The sequence below is a fragment of the Puntigrus tetrazona genome, chromosome 15 (genome assembly GCF_018831695.1).
Source record: "Puntigrus tetrazona isolate hp1 chromosome 15, ASM1883169v1, whole genome shotgun sequence".
Lineage (NCBI taxonomy): Eukaryota > Metazoa > Chordata > Actinopteri > Cypriniformes > Cyprinidae > Puntigrus > Puntigrus tetrazona.
Genome location: NC_056713.1, coordinates 16,702,836 through 16,722,551, shown reverse-complemented (window position 1 = coordinate 16,722,551; position 19,716 = coordinate 16,702,836). Strand labels below are relative to the sequence as shown.

At 39.8% G+C, this 19,716-nt stretch overlaps 1 protein-coding gene across 13 annotated transcripts in view; it reads left to right on the top strand.

Annotated features, from left to right (window-relative positions):
- Nucleotides 1-19,716, top strand: part of msi2b (musashi RNA-binding protein 2b) — a 210,783-nt gene that overhangs the window by 39,513 nt on the left and 151,554 nt on the right. For all 13 annotated transcript variants that reach the window (XR_006252653.1, XM_043258806.1, XM_043258810.1 and 10 more), the window contains exon 6: nucleotides 16,837-16,929. Coding sequence is in view for 12 of the 13 variants with exons in the window: in XM_043258806.1 (XP_043114741.1) it covers nucleotides 16,837-16,929 (93 nt within the window). In the remaining variant the exon portion in view is untranslated. The remainder of the gene's footprint in view (nucleotides 1-16,836; nucleotides 16,930-19,716) is intronic.

The following is a 19,716-nucleotide window of genomic DNA, read 5'->3' as shown; positions in this document are numbered from 1 at the left end:
TTGGTTGATACACATGGTAAAGCTTTTATTTGTGCAACATTCATTGTCCGAAAATGAAAATTCTGTTAATGTCGTTCTGTTGATATGTAATATTGCGTAAAATAACAATAATAATGTCATTTAAGAGTGACTCCACCCCAAAATAACAGTTTTGTCATTAATCACTTACCCCCAAGCCTTTAAAAGCTATGTTCGTCTTCAGAACACAATTGAAGATGTTTTGGATAAAAGCCAGGAGGCTTGTGACTGTGCCTTTAACTGCCAAGTAAATAACACTGACTAGACCCAGAAAAGTATGAAAGACCCAATAGTCCACCTGCCATCAGTGTTTCAACAAACGTTTTGAAGCTATGAGAATACTTTTATATAACGGCTTTTATAATAACAGCTTAATTTTTAAATATCTGCTGGACACAAACTGCGTACGCTGTTCTGTGTCAGTTGAGCCACACAGATACATCTTGTATGTTCGTTTACGTTTTACGATTTGAAAGAAAGCAGCATGTTGGTGAGGTGCAGTTGACACAGAACAGCGTACGCCGTTTGCGTCCAGCTTTCCAAAATGTCGCTATGGTGCCAAAATTGTTAAATAAAGTCATTATGTTTTTATGTAAATGTTATTATTTTTGGTTTTGGTAAAAAAGGATTCTCGTACCTTCATAACATTATGGCTGAACCACTGATGGCAGATGAACTATTTTAACAACATACTTTTCTGGGCCTTTACGGTGCTATTTACTTGGCAGTCAATGGGACTGTCACAAGTCTCCCGGTTTTCATCCAAAATACCTTAAAGTAAACGTTTAGCGGTTTGGAGCATTTTTGGGTGGAGTAATCCTTTAATTTGTAATATACTCTCTATATATCTGTATATGAACCTTCTAGACATAGAAATGTCTGCACCACTTATCTGAATGCTGTCTACAGTACTGCTGGTAGTTGGAAATTGACATTGTTTCACATTTGCATGAAGTTTGCCGTTCACATTGCCAGAAATCACATTCTCTCATTGAAAATGAATGCCTTCAGGTTGCTTTGTCACTGCAAAACGCTGTCAGTATTATGCCCTGATTGGACCATTTACATTTTCCTTGTCTCTAACTGTCCATTTCCTCTCAGCTGAACGCATATGCCATATTATTGCTGCAAAAAGACCGTTTTAAAATGTCAGTCGTCATAATTGTCATACTGTACGCATGTCACACTCGGTGCCCTTGTCACGTCTGTCGGCACACAGAAGTACATCCACATGAAAACGATTCGTAGAAAGCTCGCTTGCCATTTACTCTGCAAGGTTTGCCTAATAGAACAGGCACTAGCGAATGCAGTGGAAATTATCGGTTATTTCCATTTGTGTGAAAAGGTGATGAAATTATAGTAATATGAACTGGCAAATTCTATTTGGTTAGCAAAATTTAGCGCTCTCAAATTTGGGGATGGCAGAGTGTAAGCTATTGGCAACGATTGAAGTATACCCGGTCTGGAGGCTAAGTGATTGTTATTATTCACGAGCTTTGAAGAGAGCTAGAGAGAGTGAGAGTGACAGTAAAAAAAAATCTATTACATTTTTTGCCTCTAAATGGAGCTTGATTAAAGTGTTAAGTAGAGAAGTGTCCCAAAAGGTACCCTTCCTGTCACTGTGGAAACGGCACGGTGCCGTGCTCCATGGGCAATCTGCCGTGCCCTCATTTCATCTGATTTGCATGCTAGAGAGAATTAGGTAATTGGCATTTATGCAGAACAAAAGAGGAGCTGCTCTCCCGGATAAAGGAGTGAGGGCTTTTCAAGTAGAACCCGATGTATGCGGCGGCAGAGCTGCTTTTTTATGCAACACTTTTGTATCTGTGTGTGTGTTTCAAGTATGATGCCGTTGCGCCTTTGGCAGTCGGGAGCAGGGAGGAAGAGGAGGGGGGTGGGTGGAATCCACTGCGCTTCCTCCAGCGAGAGAACGGCACGTTTATCAGAGCCAGTTCCTGCAGAACATCTTCACGTGTTCCAGGGCAGACGGTCGGACGCTGCTCCGTGAGAACGCTCGAAGCGGAATTGAAATATGGTGCAGGGGCAGCGAGGCTTGAGAAAGCAGCGGGAACCTTCGGCAAATCGTTCATCCAAATATTGCACCCGTGCCATTTAAATCTCAGTTATGGAGAGCCATTCCGCGGCTTCAATTATACAGAACAGTTATCCGAGTGCGCGAGAGAAGGGTTTTGCCCCTCGTTAATGGCTCCTATTAGAGCGAAGGAGAGGCGGGGAGAGAGAGAGAAAGCGCGGCCGATGGCGGCTCCACTCAGAACTGCACTTGAAATCGGTTTGTACAAGCCTTATCTGGCTAAGGCAGAACCACTGGCCTGTTTACTGTGTAAACTGATCGCGGGCTCCGTCGTGTTGTGTGTTGTGCGAGTCTTTATTAATTAGAGCAGCCAGCCTGTTTGAGTTCAAATAACTCTCAAAGTCATTTTTTCATCCTCTCTCTCTCTCTCTCTCTCTCTCTCTCTCTCTCTCTCTCTCTCTCTCTATCCCCCAGCTGATATCACTGTGTGACAGATGTTAAATTAGAGGCACGTCGCATTTTCTCTTCTCTGGGGAAGCGAGGGAGTTTGAGCAGAATGGATTTTAACTCTCAGAACCTCCGAATCAAAATGCTGCGAAAGGGATACAATGCGTTTCATGTTTGTAATGCCTTTAAAGGCGTATTGATCATCTCAGATGAGCGCCAAATGTGCACATAAAGCATTTTAATTGATTGAGGAGGTAGATATAAGAAGGATTATGGGGTTTACTCACTTTCCAGCGTTGCGCCTCTACATTGACTTAGCTGCTGGCCCAGAATATACTTGAATGCTGCTAGCTAAGCAAAATGCAATAAAGAACATTATCAAAAATAGATATTGGATGGTACGTTATGCCTTTCAGGTCATTGTTACGTTGGAGCACAACATTTAAAGAGAAACCAACTAATCATGTCAGGCAAAATCTTGACATGTTACTAGCTAGCTATTAGGGAAGCTAATATATCCAAATCATCATGGGATCCCACTTACTTCTAGTTGACCTACATATTGTCAAACAAAGTTTTATTCATGCCAGGCGGGAATTTCTTTTCTTTATTGTTTATTTATTATGTTTGCCAGTTTAAAATGTTTAAAATTAGTAATAGGCATGTAAAGTTGCATATACAAAAATATAATGCCCCATTGCAAAAATGACTATATTCAGACAGGTTGTGCTTTTTTTTTGCCCACGCAAGTACTTGAGGTTTGTAAGAGCACTGCTGGCATGCTTGTTAAATTGTCCAAATGCTCACATTTGCATGCTTGCATAGAGTTTATGGGTTTAGTTGCAACCAACTATTTACCAAAACCCACATTGCCTTGATGGAGCATTGAAGGGTGCATTTTTGGATGGAGGCAAAACACTCTCATTTAGTTAGTCAGCACGGCACGTGTTTTGTCAGCAAAGTCTGTATGTAAAACATGAAGCACAGACTGTGTTTGTGTACGAGAGCTCAAATACCCATGGCGTCACTTCAGCAGGTGAGGACGGCGGGAGAGGGAGAAAGGGAGGGTGGGTTCCCTCTCATGTCACAGCCCAACAGAGTGGCTCTATCTGGGCCAGGGGTCACAGAGGCAGAGCCTGGCGAAGGCGAGGGGCTCTGGAGTGTCGCGGTGTGCGAGCGGGCCTGGCTGAGAGTAATGGAGTGTTTCAGAGAGGTGAGGACTCGCCGTTGAAAAGCAGCACTGCACTCAGAGAGGCGTTTTTTAACCGAGAAAAACACTCCCACCACAGCCAGCCCCTGCAGCAGTGCAGAGGCAGGTCACACATGGATGAACAGGGCTCTCTCTCTCTCTCTCTCTCAGTGTGTGTGTGTGTGTGTGTGTGTGTGTGTGTGTGTGTGTGTGTTTGAACATGTGCTTTAGGCTCTGCAGTCCTGCTAGCGTGTTTCAGCCCACCCTAGAATTTCTCTTAAAAATGCATTCAACCTGTGTCGCATTACTGGACTTAAAACCGACTGTTCAGTGCTTTATATTTATTAAAAAAAATAAAACATGAACATTTTAAATGCAAGTATTGGTTAAAAGCAACCTTTTGCTTACTATACTATACTACATTTACTTCTTTTCCTAACATTCAAAAGTCTAAATTGCTTTCTTGCCATCTGTTGATGGCAGCACTCTTGTATGTGAAAGTCAAGCACATTTGTGTTTAAGTCACCCTGGATAAGAGTGTCTGCTAAATACCTTTGATGTAAACGTAATTATGGGTACAACTCAAGGTTATTGTTATTATTGAGCCCCTGGCTTTGTTTTAAGTCGTGCAGAATTTGTGAGAAGCTTTCCGCTGAAAATAACCACCTGGGTCGAACATATGCGGAGGCTTTTTTGGTTAGCTTGAGTGAAAATGCTTCTCTGATGGCTTTAGTCCTTGAACACCACAGGTGGGATTAAACTAATCACTCAGAGAGGGCGACCATTGATCAGGGCTACTTAAGCCCTTTGGAAAAACATGGCTGTCCAGACACAAAATGTCACCGAGACCTTTTTTTTTTTCAGTGATGGAAACTACTCTGGTCAGAAATGTTATGTATAGTCACATGCGCATGGCACTGTTGATTAGTCATGGTTTGCAATGGATGGTGTGTGTGTGTGTGTGTATATATATATATTAGTGCTATATTAGTTATATCACTATATAAATGTATATATTATATATGTATTTATATATAGGCCTACATAAATATACACAGTGCACATACATTGAATGCGATTAATCATGTGACGGCACTAATACACCCACACACACACACACACACACACACACACACACACACACACACACATACTAGGGCTGTGCGATATATCGCATGAGATAATCTTTGCCATCTAGTCAGTAAAGCTGGATCTTTGATTCAAACAGTAGCAGTTAATATCAGTATTTCATGTATCAGTATCACTTGAGAAAATTTTATATTGCATAACTCACAAGTGATTGACGGCTCTGTGTATTAACTGCTGATTAATTTTAAAAAAGGTGATGGCGGTTTAGTGCTAATCAAGGAATCTGCTTTACAGACTAGATGCGCATAATTATCCCATGCGATATATCGTCCCCAGCCCAAATACATACATACACATTGAGACAGACATCTTTGGTCATATTGTTGTGTCTCACAATGTATTGTTGATAGATTTTTTTCCTCTAACAAAATCATTGTTTTTCAGATTCTTTTATGAACACTCTCTATGAAACCTGCCCAATTAAGAACTACTCAAACCTCCCTAATTGTGCAATACCTCCATAAGAACGCTCTTTATTACTAATGTTGAAAATGTCATTTTTCACTTCATCTTGATCCTGCCCTTAGAACTGCAGCGGCAGCTGTGCGGCGTGTTGCTTGACAGCAGTATGGCCCCCTTCCCAAGGCAGAGTCACTCATAAGAGCCATCGTCCTAATTGCAAGTTAATCCCTCACTTGAGGTTCAGTTATCCTCTTGCTGCCTAGTAACAATAAGAGGAAATGCTGTTTTGGTTACACTCATCTGCAACCCCCTAGCAATCTTTATTCACAACAAATAACCTCAGTTTGATTTTAGTGTGTGATTATCGCTATGGTTTCCACTCTGACTGGCCAGTGGTTTGGAAGTGATATTAATACTTTTTCTTTCGGCTAGATTTTCCACTCAACTTCAAATGTTCATTGCCAACGACAAATGAACTCAGTAAAAGTGAGTGATAAGAAAAAAAGCGATTTCCTCTACCAGCGGGATAACGCAACGTAAAGTCTTGCTCTGGGTCAATAATCCTTGCCATGCCCAGTAACTTCCTTAATCTAGCCCAAGCCTTATTCGCATTGTATGTGGACGGTTAATGCTGGTACATCAATAGGGATTATATAAAACGCTAAAATCTCAACCGAGTGCAGTTTGGCGGGTGTGGAACAGTTTATCGACGCACTGTGGAAAAGTCACTGAAGGAGGTGGCAGCGGAGAGCCCGCCACTATCAATCAATCAATCGTCCTATTAAAGTGAAAGTGCCCTCTCCTGGAGCCATCTCGCCCGCTCCGACTGCACCTTATCCCTTTTACTTTCATCCGGAGCAATCAATCTCATGCTGCATCCGCTGCTGTGCCACTGCCTTAAGGCACCGTGATTCTGGATGCTAGGATGATGGTCTATATACCTCTATGACCTGCTACAAACAAGCTGAGGCTAATAGGAAATAGGTTTGTTTTATGGAATGGATTTTATTTTGAGTTTCATACTAATATTTTAGAGGCTTGGTGACTGCTGCTTGTTTATTAACTTGAGTAAAGTAGAATTGTTTAAAAATTGTAGCTAGGGTTGAGAATTAGACTATGTCCTGTAGGTTTAGATCTTGAATACTGGATAATACAAAATAAATAAATAAATAAATAAAAGAAACAAAATGATACAAAAATGTTTAAATTTGTATTTGTGTCAGGAAAAATAAATGAATACACAAACACATAAATAAATGTGTGTGGGTATCATGCATTGTTTTCATTTGCATTAATAGGCAGTTTAAAATTAATTAGCATTTCATTTGCAGTATTTTAATTTTTTTATTTAAATGTATTAGAATAATTTATTTTTAGAAGTATTAGGGAAATGCCGTGATTGTCTAATTAAGTCATTTAGAAGTATTTTTAAATAGCACTTAAATAAATTATTCAGGTAAGCAAACGCACACCACGAAACACTAAGATGGGTAATCGGTTTTCTCTTTTTCTTGTCAGTTTTGTTTTATGATTACAATGGAACAACTTAGACTTTCTATTGACACTAACAGTGTTTTTGCAAGTATGTATGGTTGGCCTTTCCTGAAAGTGGTGAATATATACCATCAGACTAAAGAGCTGCAGAAATGTCTTGACTTGAGTCTTCCATCAGACTTCTCTGACAGCTCAGATGGTGTCAGAACAGTAGTTAGAGCTCAGGAGTATACATTAGCTCTGGGATTTGAGTGCATTTGAAAGTATGCCATGATGTTTGTGGACCGGAAACACAGCCTAGAGGTGTCCAGGAGCAAGCACTCATTGGTTGCGTCTCCGTGACGGGTGCATATGAATACCCTCATGTCAAATCCCCATTTGGTTGATTCTCTCGCAAGGAAATGACATCTTGGAATAAAGAGTAAAAACATATCTATTCCGTATGTCTGTTTCTAGTCAGAGCTGGCTCATGTTCCATGCCTCAGATGGTGCTCCAGAGGTTTTTATCTGGGCCATGGCTTGACTCTGAGGCTATGTTTCAGTATCCCATTCACGAGACTATAGTGAGAGAGGAACATCAGGGCTTGATGTCTGTTGCTGGATGCTGTCTGAGCCATATCTGGCCTGTCCATCACCTTTGCTTTGCGTCAGTCCACAGCTTCCGCTGGCCAGCTGGGCCCTAATTACCCATAGCCAGCCAAACAGACACTTTATGTGCAATTCACTCGTTTATAGAGAAACAAGATTGTTTTCTTTCAAACCAATTTTATCTCATGTGTTTTTGTGTGTATGTGTTCATGATTATGACTGCAGCCTCCGTGTTTGAGCACATTAAGTATTGATGTTTTCATAGACATTTTCTCTCACAGAATACAATTAAATAGGACTTTTTTTTTGAAAGATGTTTATGTTCATCAAGGCTGCATTTATTTGATCAAAAATACAGAAAAAAAAATTAGAATGATTTAGACTGTAGACTGGAGTAATGATGGAAATTCAGCTTTTTTTCACATTTTTCACGAGAATACCTTTTTCTTTTTTTTTTTTTTTTTTTTTGATCAAATAAATGCAACAAAAAAAATTAACACACACACACACAAACACACACACACACAAACTATTAATTAATTCATATTTAAATATTTCAATTGTGTTTTTGAGCACAAAAAAAGTTATGCAGGTATGAAATTATTTTTTTGCTGTACTGTTTATTCTTTGTCTAAACAAAAATCACAGGTGAACTGGATAGTAAAGGTTCAATCCATGTTTTCCAGCACTTTGGTGTGGGAAATCCCATTTACGTCGATCTTGACTTCAGATATGGGCTGTGGTTGTTTGGTCTGCATTTGCGCAGACATCTTTGACAAGATGTCTAACACACACACACACACACACACACACACACGCACGCACGCAAACACAATCACACAAACACAATCACATTCAGCATGCCACAGAGCACACAGAAGTGGGAAGTGGCTTCTGTGAATTGAAAGTTCACTTCAGGCCCGCAGGATGGATGCTGATGCTGTTTGTTAGCTCTTCTCTTTCTCTTGAACAGATTAAACTGATGTGAAGCTCTGTCTTGCCTTGTGGAGATTATTTCACTATGAGTTCAGACATTTCAGAAGTAGAAAGGATTGCTGAAGGCCTGCCTCCAAACGATGTGGCGTGCTGATAAATTCCTCGGCTTGCGCTATACTTAATATTTCAGAGAGGGACATAAAAGTCTGATATCGTTTTATACTCCTAAATGGCAGCTTGGGAGAAAATGTCTGGAGAAAAAAAAAGCCAGATCTATTGTGCAAACTGAAAGGAAAGGAAAGGAAAACGTACAGACGCTTTAAAAATGTATACAGCTTCCAGCGTAATGGTGTAAGTAATTTGTTAAGTGCTTATAACTCCCTTGCTAAAGTTTCGAAGATTTCGCCCCAAGCAAGCACTTAATTAGCATATTAATTTTTCAGAATCGCTTTGAGGGGCAAGCGCTCAATTTTTTCTCTCATTCCTTCTTTCACCCCTCCATCCTTAATGTGAAAATATTTTTCCATTCTGCAGACTGTTTATCAAGGCTGAAAGCTCATTGATATTCAGCGTGAGTTCGCTTGAACGGAGACCGGGAGGTGTATCAGCCTAGCCATCTCCTGGGTCCTATAAGGAGCTATGAGCGGCCACAATCTGTCTTCATAACTGTACAATAATCTATCGACTCTGGGTTTGAGTGTAAAGCACATCAGATCATTAAGATAAAGCCATGGAGGGGGTATTGCTACTGTTTGTCATTGAGCAATATTGGTGTTAGTGTAGTTTGAAATTACAAAGGCACGATGCCGAGGTTAGCACCAAAAATAAAATATTTTGCAATCATTGGGTAAACGATGATACACATACTCAAGGTTTATACACCGACCTGCTGAATAAAGCATTTAAAGGTTTGAGATCACTAAGATGTTTTATTCTGTAATAATGCATACAGTTCACAGTTTTACTGTATTTTTGATCAAACAAAAAGAGAAAATAAGTAAATGTAAAAGTCTGAACCTGTTTGCATGAAAAGCCTTAAGATAAGAAAACCCTTAATTACATAATTATAAGGTTAAGGGTAACCTTAGCGAAACATGGGTTGCAAAAAAAAGAAAAGTTAAGGCTGTCGCTTAAGTATTTCCCTTAATTGCTTAAGTATTAAGTCATCTTAAACACAGTATTTATTTATTTTATTATATTTTTTTTAAGCACAAATGTAATGCATTTTTCATGCATTTTTAAGACCTGCACATATTAAAAAATCATGAGCGTTGTAGGTCAATGACTATGGTAACTGCAAAATGGCTTTAAAAAGCATGACTTACAGGTTTTACAGGATATAAAACAAAGCTTTTATATATATATATATATATATTTAAAACAGGTAAGTTGAATCAATGTTTAATTGGTATTAATTGAAATAAGTTTTATTAATCAATTATTACATTGATTAAATAACAATATAAATTTAGTTTAGTATGCCATCCACCTGTTTACATTTACAACTGTGTGTTTGCCCCAAAACATGGGTTCATTTTTACATCTGGTAAATTTTCTGTCAATTGGTCAGTAGGAGGTGCTTTCACTTTAGAAACAAAGCTGTTTCCTTGGTAACGGCTGAATACAAAGCAACGCAGAAACAGGCAACACTCCTTTATTTGTTTGTGTTTTAGTTAGGTTTGCAACAAACTTACAAGGACTTTTTTCCCTCAAGGGATACCCCTTGACTTGCTTCCATGGAGTTTCATGTAACCGGGCAATGACTGCCCCCAAATATCTTTTTGGTTTTGTAAATTATACTTAATATATATTCCTTGGATATGTTTGCCTAGTGGACTCTTTTTCATCCTAGACTGGAAGGAAGGAGTCAAAAATATATGTTTTGAATAGTTATCATTTAGCAATGCCCTAGCAACTGCATAGCAACAAGAACTACTCAAAATGCTTTAGCAACCACCAATAGCAATTTTTGCACTGATAAGCACTTTTTTTAAAAACAATTTTTAATAGCCTATAGGCACACTGGTGACTGACTGGAATGAAGAGTGTATGTCAAGTTTTCCCAGCTGTGCAGAATGCTTTTACAGGTCTTGATCTCCATTTTTTTTATTTATTAAATATATAAAATGGAGATCAAGCCCTCAAGATATATATATATATATATATATATATATATATATATTGATTAATGTAATTGTGTGTCATGGGACCGTTATACACATCTGACCTGGTCATCAGTACTCCCACAGTTCACATGAGCCAGCTTTGGCAAGGCTGGAGTCAGATGACCTGGGTATTTTGTAGCATTGTGACATCAGTGGCTGAGGATTTAGAGTGCTCCTACTGGTCACTCTTAAAGCTACAGTACCTCATTTGACACACTCAAGTGCTTCGAAATTGCTTCAGTGATTCATGAAAGACCATGTGAATGACCAATTTAGATGCTTAAATCAATATTGAATTTTATGAATGCTTAAAGTAATCACAGGGGGCAGTAGTTTCCCCTTTACCCCAATAGTGTTGTGAAATTCAGAAATAAAGAGCTCTTTAGTGTGTCAGCTCAGCAGTTTGGGATAGGAGGATTTCACAGAGGTGCTCACAGATATCTCTTGATTTTTCACGCCACTTCCGTAGATAGCCTGAGACTTACAGACTCAGCACAACCTTTACAACCTGGAGGTTTGGATTGGCTTGAACAGTCCTGTGCTTATTTTTTCACTTTAATCGTCAGATTTTCAAAGTGTGCTCCGTTTAGTTTTATAGAAATAGTTAAAGGTTTGTATTAATATTAAACTAATTCATTAGGCAACCATAAATACTTTTTATGGTTATAATTTTGGCATGAAGGTCCTTAATTGCCCCAAACAGAATGACTAGTCATTAACCTGCCTGTGTCAATCTCATTCAGCCCTTGTCTGATGCTTTGCTTGAACTGCCTTGGGCTCCACTAAGTGGCTTGGGAGGGATCTTCCATTGAGAGAGCCAGAGACTCATTTACATGGCCTCGGGGGTCAGCAAAAGGCCATTTAGCTCAGTCTTTGGCAGCCAACCTGCTGTCAGTGTGGAGATGGCTGCTGTAAGCTTGAAGGAGCCCCGCTTTGGGCTGTCACCTGCCATTTGCAGTAAGCATCTTTACCCCACTCATCTACTCAGTGTAATGGCATTGTGGTTATCAATTAGGCCTCTATAAATATACACTAGAGATCGGATTGGATCAGTTGTACCCTGGAGACGAACCCTATATCCCTGTTTAAAGATCTACACTTTCTTTTTTACACTTATAATGATTTTGTTATTCAATTTCATCTTATATTCTTTGTCAAAGCTATTTAAATGCTATATCATATTTTCCATGTAACTATAAAGGTGGAAATAAATGTTAATTTTAAAGGTTATGTGTATTTTTTACTGTGATCACTGATCACTGCAATTGCCCTGTAATTCACTTAATGTATTGATCTATTATTCTAGATTTTACCCATTTAACCAACTACCAGGCAAAAATCATAGGCCTAATCTCTATTTACTAAATATCATTTACTAAATTTTTTTTTTTAATGATTTGATTTCCAATATGGCACAAGAGAAGCACAAATATATTGACAACTTATTTTGAAAACATTTTCATTTACTGGTATCAACTAGTTTCAAATATTTAATATTGCATACTAATTTCTCTTATTTCTACTAATTTTTACATTTTAGTTTATCTTTATGGCCCATTTTTTTATTTAAATATCGATAATTAACTTTTTCTTTTTTTTTTGTTAAAGATTAAGGTTTCAATCTCAAATCCCATGTATGCACATCGGTATTAGCAATGCTTACCATAACAAGTCCCGCAAATTAGAAACTAAGACTTTTTTTGGCATGTTGTGTATGCATTATATAGGCATATTCAGTAGATAAATCTCTTAGTTTGCACTTGATACATTCACAGAAAGAAAAGAAGAGTGTTTGATATTGCATCAAATAAGTCTTGTCTGATGGGTTTTGGGGCAGGGAAAGGGGGGGGATGTGCATCCACAGTTTTTGCCAACGTTACTAATCAGTTATTCTCAGCTCTTGGTCAAGCCGCTGCCTCGCCTGTCAATCAGGGTTAGCTGCAGGCGCGGAGGCAGGAGCTGTTTGGCCCAGTACATTTGAATGTCGACATTAAAATTCCACACTGCAAAATTGTGTACAAATTGGAGCTTGGAGGCCTAAATTTAGATGCAGCTGAATAGAATGTGGCAAGTGCACTGGATTCTGTCAGTCAAGGAAGTGTGGACGCCTCACGTTAAGCCAGACCCACCTAGTTGTCACCGTCTCCGACCGGTTTGGAATCGGTCTGCAAGCCTGTTTGCCTGGAGTGTGTGATTCGGTGGAAGGACAAGGAGACGGCAATCAGTGATGAATATGTGATTTGAGATGATGAAGAGGCCTGGGAGGGAGGGAGGAGGAGGAGGAGGATGAGGAGGGGGGTCTCATTATCTCACTCTAATCAGGGGACATCCAGCCAGGCAAAGAGGACTGATTAAAAAAAGACTCCTTGTCACAACACAAGAGCATCGTTTGGCTGGGGCTTATGGGCTTATTGTGAGTGAGGACCAATGTTAGTCAACCGCAATCAACGGCAAGAGGCCACTACACAGTTCATCAGAGACCCCAAGTAAACAAATAAAAACTCAGCGTGGGCCTCTTTGCAGACCGTTCGATCCCATAGAGGATAATCCTGGAAAGGGGAACTCTCTGCAGGAAGCTCAACAGGTGTTTTAAGAGGAGCTTGATCACCTATCTCCTATCCTGGTTTTCTGTTCTTTGTTAAACTCCACGTAACCTCCATCAAGTCATCTGTCAAACTGCTCTCTCCCCCTCACCCCCCTCATCTATGTCGGAATATAACTTGATTTGCTATGTCTGTATCCCTGCGATTGTCCTGTGCTCTGATAAGGATCCATGTTTTCAGGGAGGGTTTGGCTGCGGCGCATCTAATGAAAGATCTTAATTAGATCCATTTGTGCCCAAAGGAGAGTAGATGCAATATTAAATTGTCACTCCTATCACATTCCTCCAATTTAGGCTGCAGGATACGTCTCGATCCATTTTATTTCGCCGCAGATAAATGGTGAACTTTGCTGTCACTACTACCTCCTGCATTCCCCCTCTCATCTTCAACAGAGAACGAGAGACTTTCCTCTGGAAGGAAAACATCTTCCTCTTTGCTATGTATTATAAAACATTAGAAAAATTCTAATTTGCTTCCCAATTCCTCTCTTTGTGAAGCACATAAAATTGTGTCTGTCTTATTTCGAGTCCAAATTGAAGCCTTCCTGATAGTCTTGCTCTTTTAAGTATCAGCAAAAGGCTTGAATGTGACGATTTTTTTTTTTTTTTTTTTTTGCCCATTGTAAATGTAACTTTTAAACATTTAAGTTAACTTTCTCAAGGAAAGGAGTAACAAAAAACTTTCTTTCCCTCTGTCTTTCTTTCTTTTTGTCTTTCTTTCACATTTTTCTTGGGTTGCAATGATGTTAACTTATACTAAAAACTTAGTTTCTCTGTTTCATGCTTTCAGAATGCATGCTGACAGTGCTGATTAATATGGGTTATTATGTATGTTACATTATGTATATGTAACAGACATGCATGTATAGAAGAACAATTTTGATTTCATATTCATAATCTTTATATATAATATAAATTATATGAATAGAAATATATACCTGTACTTACGTTTTTGCAGACACACATTATGTAAACAACAACTTTTATTATGTAATTGCGATTAATCATTTGACAGCACAACATTTTAGCATTTAATTTTTGTTATAAACACAATAAACTAGGTTGTAATATTATTTATTCGTCCATGTTAGCAATTCAATCCATGTCAAACTTTTCTGATAATTCCAATATACTGTGTGCACATCTACAAACATCTAGCGAAGGCTCACGTAGTCATCACCTCTGATCGCCTGCACTTGTCTCAGCACTGGTAGAAACCTGCATCTAGAAACATTCTGGCAGCTGACATTCCCCCTCACTAGAGGAAGGCAAGAAATGTTCTCTAGGCATGCCGAGTCGCATCAAGCAATGCTGGTGGAAGATGACAGGGCCTGAAACAGCAACATCAGCAGCCGACTAAGAGCAACAAACTCAGCTGCTCTGCATAAATTTTATACACGCAGTATCTCTAAACACACTGCTTATACTCTATCACACCTAGTGCCTCTGCATTCTTATATCTCAGCTCTCCTGCGAGACGTGCTCTTTCATATTCATAGATTTTCACGGTTGAATTTTTAAGGTCCTGCGATAGCAAAAGTTTCCCCGATATGTCATCACTTCGCCAGACATTTTCCCCATTCCTTCGCAAGGTCCATGTCTTTTTTTTTTTTTTTTTTTGTTTATGGTATGCTCTCAACTTCTTTTCATCATTCTAATTTGTCTCAAACATCTTTTCTCATCTCAACTATGCTAGATGCCTTCCTCCATAATGCCTGACAAAGAGTGTTTTCTAATTTGCCCAGATAATGAGATAATTAGAAGTGTGAGAGTTGAAGATGCAAATCTCTCATTCCTCTCACTAAAACACCTGGTTTAAGGTATTTGTAACCTGTTAGCTTGGTAACTTCTCCCTCAGAAAGCCGCCATGTCAACAGCTTCAAAGAGAAACAAGGACAAGCTAGAGACGCTCAGGAAGGACAAGTCCTATAATAAAGGGTTGTCTGGCAGGCTATCTGCTTTTTCTATCTAAGCGGAGGCTAATCAAATTGCACGTTTGGTAGCCTGTTGTCTGTTTTTAATGATTATTTCTTTCAAGCCTTCAGGGTCACAAAACCAAAAGAATCAAAACAGCACAACGAACATACTTCCTGTCATCGTCTTAGTCATTATTGCATCCAAGCCAGCACTCAGAATTCTAATGGGTTAGCCGAGCTAGCAGCACAACGTGTTTGCGAGGCATATCTGCTCGTTGAATCCCAAGAGAGGTGTGCGAGAGAGGGAGCACGGAAAGAGCAAAGGCCTGCTGTTGTCTCTTGTCACCATGGAGAGAAATGGACAGAGTAATTGCGTTGTTCCAGAGCCTGAGGAATCCCATCAGCCAGGAGCTGGTGCTGTCAGAGGACATAAAGATGCCACTAAAAACTTAACTCTCCACTGACACGTTGGGCGGCTCGGGCCTGCACAAAACGACAGGGGAAAAGACAGACAGATTAACCATGGTGGGGTGCAGATGAGAGCGAAAGTGCTTCGGAGAGGGTTTGGGAAACAGCCAGCTGAGATGAGGGCTGAGTATGCCTGTTGCCAAGATGTGTATGATGGATGTGAATGAAGTCGAAACAAATGCTCAGGGTTGCTTAATTCTTTCGCCGTCTACTCCGCTCTGGGAAATACTGGGGGGTTGTAAAATGAAGCTTATTTATTCTCATTATAAGTAAATACAACCTTATTGGCCATTTGCATAGTTTGAGGCTATAAGAGGGGACAGGAAATTATTTGGAAAAACAAAGTGATGCTAGCTTAAGGTGGTTTTGAAAAAATTTGGGTTTTTGACAGCTGGCTTTTGACTGATTTAAGGTAGTTTACCAGCTCTCACTTGCTTGACTAGCAGAGTTCCATAAAATGGTCGGTCTGTCTGTCGATCCATCCATATATATTCATCCTATATATATAAAACATAAGTCAGATTTGAAACTTGTCTCCTGCATGAGCTCCATAAGACATAGAGATCACCTGCTGCATAACAGCTCTGACAATAAGCACACATTTAATAGAAAGCCACACAGGTCTAACAGAAGCAGGAATTTGACATGTTTCTTCTCTTTGTTAACTTCAAAAAGGGCTTAACATTGCCTGAGGAGCTCTCTTGTTAGCCGTTATCATTGCCCTATATGATAGGTGGGCTATTTGATCTCAGTGCACCAGCTCTCAGCACAATTAACGTTGCTGCATGAAGAGAAGTCGGGTCTCAGAGCTCCATACATCTCTCCAGCAGGGAGAGTTAATTGTGTTTTGAAAAATGGGCCTGGTTGCACGATTGCGACCTCTTCTACTGTCTGTTCTCACCGGTTTGAGATCCTACCCAGCTCAGAGACTTCCAACTTTCTGACACCTTTTGTTTGTAACTCAATTAAAGTGTATTTTGAACATCTGTTTCGTGTAGCACACTCGGCATGCTCTTTCCGAGAACTGTCCTCTGGAACATTCCTATTCCAATTTTCTTAAATGGACTGGGGGTTTGCGTGTTGGGTCTTCGCAACACAAGAAAAACACCATTCGCAGCTCAGGTGTTTGTGTTAGTGTGAAACCAAAAGTGTCAAGTCTGTAATGTTGCGAGAGAATGGACAGGTAACGCAAACAGCGTCGGGCATCGCAAGCTAGGTGTTACTCAGTCCCTGAGCACACTCTCACACACTCAACAAATCACACAGTACTCCCTCTTCAGTCTCCCCATGGGACACAAAACCCACAAACGGTCATCTCCCAATTCCCTCTTTTCTAGTTCTGAGCTTCCTCTTTGTCTCCTGTATGTTTGAAGTCCTCTGAAGTGCTTTCACATGGGCCTAATCTCTTGTCTTCTTTTCTTCTCTTCCAGATGGTCACAAGAACAAAGAAAATATTTGTAGGCGGATTATCAGCTAACACAGTAGTTGAAGATGTGAAGCAGTATTTTGAACAGTTTGGCAAGGTAAGATCTCATTTTCCTTTTTCCCTTTGGCTAATTTCACGGCGAGATGTTTGCATATGATGAGAAAATCTGTTCGTCAGTGGACGCTTTCAAGACTTTCAAACAAACCGTTTGAGATGTGGCCATTTGGAGATGAAAGACCAGTTTTTGCCTGGTCTCTGTCGTCCACTGGATGTAGTAGCCAGGACCTTTTTGCTGCTGTATGTTAATCAGTCTGAACATTTACTTAAAATCAATGATCTGTTTGTTTCTGACTTTGGATAGATATTAATACAGATTTCCCAATTTTATTCTTATGCATCGGCTTTGATTTGATTTCCGTTTTAATTAAATTTTATTTGATTCAATTGGGTATATTTTTGCCCATTTTGCTAACATATTATTCTACATAGAAATCACATCTCTCTCTACTAATGCTGTGATTTATACAGGGCAGTGTATCAGACTAATTTAAACTGATAACATCTTTTTAAATGAAAACTTATTCATTAGAGTCATTTGTTTCGGGAATCAAGCTACTTTGTTCATGTTGTATGCTTTTGAGTCACTAAAAATAACTGAATCATAAGAGTAATTTGTTATCGTGTAGAAAATGAGTACAGGCATAGAGTAAAAGACAGGCTTTTATGAATCTGTTAAATCTAAAAAATATAAAAATCTATATTTTTACCTGACATTTTTGTAAGCCTGATATCTCCTATGCACATGCAGAAGATTGATAGTCAACCCTTATATTTATATATGGCCCAGGTGAACTTTTCTGTTTGCTGTGTGATATGACTTTGAGTAAGTTTGCTGTCTCCCTCTATTTCAGGCTCTGTATAAATACCTAGCTCCATTTGTTTGTAATCAGCTGTGTCTGAGTGGACCTAACACACACTTGACTTGATTGAAGGGCTCAATTATGCAGATGTTTTACTTGCCCTGTGCTGTATGTCTTGCCCTGGGGGTGTTTTTACCAGCGCCAGCTCTGGCAGTAGACAACCGCTAAATCATTGTGATTAAAGCAACGGCGGAGGATTTGTAGCTTCTTAGGTCACAAGACTATATTAGTCTTACCACAGCCCGGTTTATTGAGGCGTACTTGTCTGGCGTTTTTACGTAAAGCTGTAGATCGTTATTTTGAATGGGCAGCGTGATCCAATAATGCTAAAGACCTCAGCGCTCAGTGTCTCGTTGTTTATAAGTTGCGAAGCAAACACGTAGTCTAATGAAATGTCTGTCTCTTAAGACAAGAAAATTACAAATTGACCGTCCGTTAGATGCATACTTGTGAGTAAAGGCTAAACGAGCCTTCAAAGTGAGTTGTTAGAAGGTTGGATGCTCATTTGCTGCAAACTCTTGATGACTCTGCAAGTCCGCCCACCTGGAGGTTTTGCCACACTGTGGTGTCAGTAGAGCTGATACCGGAGGTTTGTGTGTGTGTGTGTGTGTGCGCATGGGGGCGTGTGTGTAGGCCAATTAACAGTGTCTCCTGGCGAGCGGTGGATAGTGAGAGAACGAGGATCCTGGGAGGAGAGCAGGTGGCATGGGGCAGCAGGGTCACAGGATCTGTCTCCTTAGAAGCTGTGTTCTTCCTGAGCGCTTTTTCTGTGCTATGACAGCTTACACACTCACACACACACTAAAGAAGCACTAAGGGGCATTTATTGCACAACACTGCAGAATTAAGATTTTAAAAGCTTTTCCACAAAGGCTCTTTGAGTTAGATCCACTTTTCATTAGCATACAGTCATTTCATGCTAATGCGGCATGTTGCCTTTTTACTTTTAGAAGAAGGCATGCCTAAATAATTTCACTTGTTTCCTTCGAAACAATTTATATGTGTATAGACAACAGACTTCGCATGGTTTGAGTATGAATCTCGGCAAGATATTTTGTACATTCGACATGATGAGAACATTAAAGGCTGCCTTGCTCCCTGCATAAACCTTCATGTGCCCTAATTACATAGGGTGGCTTATGCTTAGTCATAGGTTTATTGTAATCGGCTTGGAGTAGATCTCCAAACAAAGTACACTTATTCTGCTAAGTTGAACCAACTCCTGTTTACTTCATTACCACCCTCCCCACTCGCTCCCTCTCTCTACCTCTCTCACTTTAGTGTTCGCTGTGCTGCTGTGGCCAGGCTTTAGTTTCATTAGGCCTGAGAGTTGTTTCCAAGCCAGTGCTCTGCCACAATCAGGCCTTTATGCCTCCTCTGTCCTGGTTCCCATATCGGCCTGGGTGAGAGCCAGCTTCTACCATTTCAGGGGCAAAGCTTTAACCTCCTGCAGCCCAGATAGACAGTTTGTCCAGCATGTGTAATTGAATGTAAATGATAATATTGATTTAATACTAGTTTTCTAAGCCCACATGGCAAGAAAGATATTTTGTTTTAGAAGCAGAGAAAATGATCAGGTTTTGATTTAAAGTAGGTAGCCTTAGTACACTAAGACATAAGTAAGTAAGGTATCCAACAGAAAATCATCTGGTTGATTTTTGGAAATCAATGTTCATTCTTCACAGAGCATCTTGCTCTCTATTTTTGACATGGTTTTCATTTTCTCTGTGCTAGTTTTGACTCATGACTCACTGACCAGCCCACATTGAACGCTGGACGAACTAAACCATAATCACCAGTTTGGTGACAGACTATGTATTGTCATGTTTCTGTAATGAAATGTCACAGTTTTCTCTTTCTCTCAGCTTCAGTATTCAGTGAGGACAGTGGGCTGCCTGTAATGACTGCATCCCGAGCACTCACTGTTAGTTAATTTAGCATACCTGGTGAACCGCTAACATTTA